This window comes from Quercus lobata, chromosome 3 (genome assembly GCF_001633185.2).
Source record: "Quercus lobata isolate SW786 chromosome 3, ValleyOak3.0 Primary Assembly, whole genome shotgun sequence".
Lineage (NCBI taxonomy): Eukaryota > Viridiplantae > Streptophyta > Magnoliopsida > Fagales > Fagaceae > Quercus > Quercus lobata.
Window position 1 is genome coordinate 73,605,727 of NC_044906.1, and position 6,015 is coordinate 73,611,741.

Here is a 6,015-nt window from a genome sequence, read left to right on the forward strand (position 1 = left end):
AGTTTTACAACAACTATAATAATAAAACTTTAGTCCCAAAATTATGAGGCCGACTATAAATCCTTAATAGATATTAGTTAGTGTAGATCATATATTTTCCTTTCCTCAATTCTATTCTATTTGAAATTATACTTTCTATTACTTTTTTAATATAGATTCTTTTTTATTATTTCTACTAACAAAAATAAATATATAACACAACATTTTTTTAGAAGAATATTTATATAACAGAACCTTATAATACATATATAACAAATATTTTTTTCCAGTATGTAAACGGGAATGGTTACCAAAACAAGTTTAAAAATTTGCAAAAAGTTCATTTCTTTTGGGAGAGAAATTTGCTAACACCATTGATAGGATTCTTATTCCTCCTCTACCATTCTTTGGAGTATTAGAGTCGAAGCAACACATGCCACCAATCACAATGGTAAAAAGAAGGTTGGTTCCATTGGTAGAATCTAGCATGGGCAACATCAAATCTTCCTTATATGCATGGTAGAACAAACTGAAAATTTTATGTGGATAATTCCAACATAATAACCTCTCCTTCACTGTAATTCATTTCTTTACGGGAATATTGGCAACATAATGCAATTTTGGGTCTTCCAAGTAAGACATGCTGTTTTTTTTTTTTGGGGATAGTGCAACGAGTGCTAGATGATATATAAGATGTAGGTTATTCTGTTCTACCTTTACAATTTCACAGTGATACCAACTTATAATTAGAGATTAGTTTTGAATGTTCGTAACGAGCTCATTGGACTGAGCAGGTAGTGAATTTCAGCTTCTAAAGTCTTGACCTTGATACACGTTTATTCTGATTGTATCATCAGTGTTCTTCACTTTTCTCAACTGATACACGTTTGTTCGAAATGATTACTAGTAAAATGTTAAAACAGCTGCTTTTATTGAGGTAAGATCCTCAAAGCTCAAATCAATCATGTCACTAAATCTCATAAGCATTGGAAGGGACAATGGCTTCCCTTAGAGAGTCTAGTCGGTCTAGTAATTTTGATCCTCTCTCATTTGAATTAAGAAAATAGAAAAATGGCCTAAATTTTGAAGCTTTGAGGTCAAAAATAGCAAAACATAGAAAAAAATTGATTCTCATTAGTACCATGCATAAGGAAGAAAAAACTTATTCCATACATTTTTTGGATAAACAATGCATCTTTATGTTCCTTCTAATATTTCATATATATCCTTACTCTATAAACATTAGTACTTTGATACCCTTTCGTGCAGCCCATTTGGTATTTCAACTCTGGGAAATTTTAAGATTTCTACTTCCTCAACTTCCTCCCATCTGTAAGCAGCAAAATTACTTTAGCAAAAGTTTCACATTTTTTAAAGAAAAAAAAATAATGCCATTAGGTTTAAGGTATATAAATTAGTGGGCTAATTATGCAACAAACCTGTATTTAGTAACAAAATAGTGAAGGAATGTTGCAACTTTAACCATGCCCAATTCTTTTCCAGGACACAGTCTGCCTCCAGCTCCAAATAAGAAGCAATAGCTGTGAGACTCCAAGCTCTTATCCTGTATTCCATTTCATTAATAATTACTTTTTAAGGATATAGAAATGAAAAATAGAAAAGGCTTTTAGTTATATAAAATGTTTGGCTTAAATAACTAACCAGCCATCTCCAAGGATTGAATGTATAAGGCTCTGGATAGAGGACTGGATCATAGTTGAGCTCCCTTGTGAAAACATATATCCTCCATCCTTTTGGAATGAGAAATCCTGGAAAGTGAAAACCCGTAGAAATGTAACAAATTGACTAAACAACACATCCCATTATGATTTGAGTGGTACTAGGGACAACATTCTTCCCAATTATCGATATGATATATTGTTATTGGAGCAACATTACTTTCACATGAATCAAACAATAATACTATTTTTATGATGCACCAATCATAACAAATTATGTCAACCATTATAAAAATAATCGTGAATAATATATATTGTCCCTAAACTCATTCTTTTGGTTTTACGGCTACACATGCATGTCATTTTGCTATGTGGCCAAACCTTCACTGCAAATGCCTGTAAATGATCAAGTTATAAGTTTGTTGAACATACCATTCAATTCCACATCTTGTGTTGTCTTCCTCAGTAATCCATTAACAATAGTGGCCAACCTTGAGGTTTCCAAGGATCACCTGTATCAAGAGAATAAGAAATATATTTTTTGTTAAACATTTAAATAAACAAGGCTTTATATATATATATTCCTATTTGAATAAAAAAAAGAAACATGTAACACAGTTTGAAAATTAATTTGGAGGAACTTCCAATCTATTATGTGACGATTGATAATACTATTTATGTGTATTAAATAAAATGACCCATTAAATAAGGTATGTGACTAAAAGTAAATGTGGATATTCATTTTAATATTCTCATAATGAGTTGAAGAAATTTTCTTCCAAACCTATTTGGAGGAAAATTTTGATTAATTTCTAATTCTACTTACAGCACGGGTGAAACTCATAGACTTGTAGTCATTCCAGTCAATTGGTTCATCTGGTTTTTTTCTTTCTCGTATGGCTAAATGTTCTTCCTGATTGAGTTAAGCCAAAAAAGAATTATGATCATTATCATAACGAAAAAAAAGTTATAAAACATAGACGATTAGTAAAACTCTCACTCTAAGTTCTTGAAGAGCTTTGGGGTGATCATGTAGATACTTGATGGCCATCATGGTAGTATTAATGGATACAGTTTCATAACCTGAATACAATATTGTAAATATTTGATCAAACATCTGCTCCTCGGTTAGTCGATATCTTGACTTCTCATTTCCTATAAGCTCGGCAAACATGTCATTATGAGTTTTCCTTGAAGCTCTTCTCTCTTCCATAATTTGTCTCAAAATTTTATGGATATTCTTCCTTGCCTGTAAAGGAATAATCTAAATTTTACATTGGTCAAAGACTCAAAATGTTCCAACATATGTACATGAAATATAAATATTTTACATTCTTCAATTACATACCTGTAAACCCTGATAGTAATTTGTGCCTGGAATGTTGATAGGCAATGAAAGTGCTGCTGTTGCTACCTTATCAAACTCCTCTTTAAAAGCCTTATAAATTAAATCACATTCAGTTTCTATAATCTGTCTGAAGGCTACGTAAAAAGCCATCTTTATAGAAAAACATGACTAGTATATATGAATTGTTGCCATCATTTTAATATTTTGGGAAAAAAAAAAAAAAAAACATTTTTTAAAGCCTATTCGTCTGAGGTATATCAAATTATATAATATATTTACATAGTTTTAAAAGTAACAAATTAAATCCGGTGTGTGGAAAGATAACAAATTAATTTGAAATTTCAGAATTTAATTTGTTACCTTTTAAATTATAGGATTTTATTTATTGCACTCCTAAACTATAAGATTTTAAAGATAATTCTCCCTCACTTTTTAGTGTTGAATGTCATTCACTTAAACTATTCAAAGGAGGTCTGATACGTCATACTTGGTTGAAATAGGCCAACAACAACAATGGAAGGGGTTTGGACCATTATAGTGAAAAACTTTTGTTTCTAGAGATTGTGATTATATACCTCAATGGCTTTTTCCTGAATGTCAATGGTTTTGCCATCCCAGTTGTTGGTTAAAATTCTTATGAACTTATCAATATCTGGAAAAAGTTGATCTTTAATTGCTGCAGTACCAACAAGAGATAGCAATGACCCCCTAATGAATTTGTGAGCAGAACCATGCACAGCAGCAATATTGGTCTTCCCCATTACATCTAGCATGGACTGTGGGTATCCAGGAACAAGTCCTTTTCCTTCATTCATAAGGATGTATCTGTTGAGCTCTTGGTCCGTAGAGATAACTGTAGGACAACCCAATATGTGGGACTTGAATACACTTCCATACCTGTCAAAAAAAAGAAAAAAAAAAAGAAAAGAAAAAAGAATGTGACAAAATGTTTTTTTTTTTTCCAATTTTCTTAAATCTTTATCAAAATAAATCTAATTACCTTTTATTTTTATTTTTCATTAAAGATTAATGGATTAATCAGGTGAAATATGTGATGTGCACATGATTTCTACCACATCATTAATAATTGGGAATTATTATTATGTGTTCATAAGGAAATTAAATCTGTTGGATTTTAGCGAAAATGCTAAAAGAATGTTTAATTTATTGCAAACCTAAAGTTCAAAGTGAATTTATTTATTTTTATAATACAATAGTTGCAGTTGGGGAGTGGATTGGAATCTTAGATGTCTTTATTGGAAACAAAAAAAACTGTTAGTTCGACTACAAAGCTTTTAAATTATCTACATTTAAAAAAAAAAAAAAATTGGACAAAAAAAAAATCAAGTTTTGTGTTGGCTTTCCTATAATCTATAATTAAAAATAATACATCCAAACTCATGAACAAATTAATTATAAATAAATAAATAACAAAGAAAATACTTAAAAGAACGTGAGATATCTACATCTTTCTTTTTATGTAGATACCCCGGCCACGTTAAAAGTGTTCTTTCTTTCGTTTCAATTTAATTTTGTCCTTGACCATGAATTAAGGTCTATATCTTTTGAAACAGTGTGCATGGATCTTAATATACTATGTACGTGCATTGTCGTGGGATTTTTCATGCACAAATATATATATATATTTTTTTTTGAGGAACACTAATAAATTAATCTATGTACATAAGATGGAGTAATATTCCACTCGTAATTAATAATAATAAATTTAGAATAACGATAACCCAAAAAAAAAAAAAAAAAAATCCATCATAAAAAGCTTACTTTGCACTTTGTTTCTTCATGAAATCCGGTCCATATTTGAGAAAATCTACAGTCTCGCCAAAAAGTGGCCACCCCATTGTTCCTCGTGGCAAGCGTTTCCTTCTATATTTTAAGTCATTCCATTTCAACAGAGCAAAGCTAATACAGAAGGCCAAAATGAGCCCCCAAAACACCAAGACTGTCATTTGATGGTATGGTGAAAGTTCAAATATGTGTATAAACACCCTTGAACGTTTAGACCCTCAAATTACAACTTAACCAATTCAAGCATTATGTCAAACAACTAGTGTGCGGAAAATTAACATAAGCTATAATATGGAATTGGAAAAAACTATCTAAGCCAAATTAAAATCACAACCCACAGCGGATAATAAAAGGCAAAGATAAAAGGGAAGGAAGATGCAAACACAAAGACAACACGCGATGTGTTATCGAAGAGGAAACCGAAGCCCTCGGCGTAAAACCTCTCCGCCGCCCTCCAAGCGGTAAACAATTCACTAGAAAATATAGTTGGGATACATGGACAGCAATAGACCCTCCAAGCCTAATCTACCCAGTGCACCTAAGCCCTCCAAGTTTCTTACTCCAACGAGGTTGCGCCGAACCTTTTTTTTTTCTAGCTTCCCGGATTCCGCTACTAGACCGTAGCATCAACCAATGAAGATTGGTTCCTTCCTAACTGCTTCCCAAAAATCCAAACAGCCCTCTCATAGTGATGAATATGTTGAGAACAAGATTTGGTAAAATGCCTCTCAAGGATTTGACAATGGAGAGGAAGAGAGTTGAGGAATTTGAAGAGACTCTAATGTATAGATTGTGGGTGAATCAATCTTGTTTTTCTTTAGGGTTTCTCTCTCAAAATTCTCTCTGGAAGCTCTCTTACATTTGTGGGTAAAAGGGATATTTATACTGGAGTGAGAGAGGAATATGAAACGTTAGGATTTACAAAACAGGGGTGGCTCGTGGCTTAACCTCTCGACTTGACTAAGTCGCGAGATAACCGTATGGCCAGTTGTCTTATTTTGTCCTGTAGTGCTCCAGCTAGCATGACTGTTCACATTCCGGCATGCTTGGCACGTGTGCTGCGTCTGGCGGCTTGCAGCCGCGAGTCACCCGCGAGGCCAAGTTGCGAGTCTCTGTTTTCTTGCACACTCTTGAGCAAACTTCACTCTATCTCACTCACTACCCTTACAACAAGCCCACCTAAATACAAGGTTACTAAATGCT

The 6,015-nt window shown here is 32.7% G+C and overlaps 1 protein-coding gene across 1 annotated transcript; it reads right to left on the bottom strand.

The window, feature by feature from the left end:
• Positions 1-1,221: 1,221 nt before the first annotated feature.
• LOC115981445 (cytochrome P450 85A1-like) lies at positions 1,222-4,973 on the bottom strand. The gene is made up of 9 exons (XM_031103594.1): positions 4,789-4,973; positions 3,582-3,903; positions 3,007-3,156; positions 2,659-2,907; positions 2,481-2,571; positions 2,091-2,165; positions 1,642-1,748; positions 1,419-1,543; positions 1,222-1,309 (listed from the first exon to the last, which is right to left on the bottom strand). The coding sequence occupies exons 1-9, from the start codon at positions 4,971-4,973 to the stop codon at positions 1,222-1,224; spliced, it is 1,392 nt and encodes a 463-aa protein (XP_030959454.1).
• Between the last annotated feature and the right edge of the window lie 1,042 nt (positions 4,974-6,015).

What these genes read in the sequence shown, in the direction of transcription:
- LOC115981445 (XM_031103594.1), bottom strand. Translation starts at nt 4,973, where the DNA reads ATGACAGTCTTGGTGTTTTGGGGGCTCATTTTGGCCTTCTGTATTAGC. An exon ending in TTCAGGAAAAAGCCATTGAG is followed by an intron (nt 3,157 to 3,581) that starts GTATATAATCAC and finishes TTTTCTATAAAG; the next exon opens with ATGGCTTTTTACGTAGCCTT. An exon ending in GAGTTTCACCCGTGCTGTAA is followed by an intron (nt 2,166 to 2,480) that starts GTAGAATTAGAA and finishes GATACAGGTGAT; the next exon opens with CCTTGGAAACCTCAAGGTTG.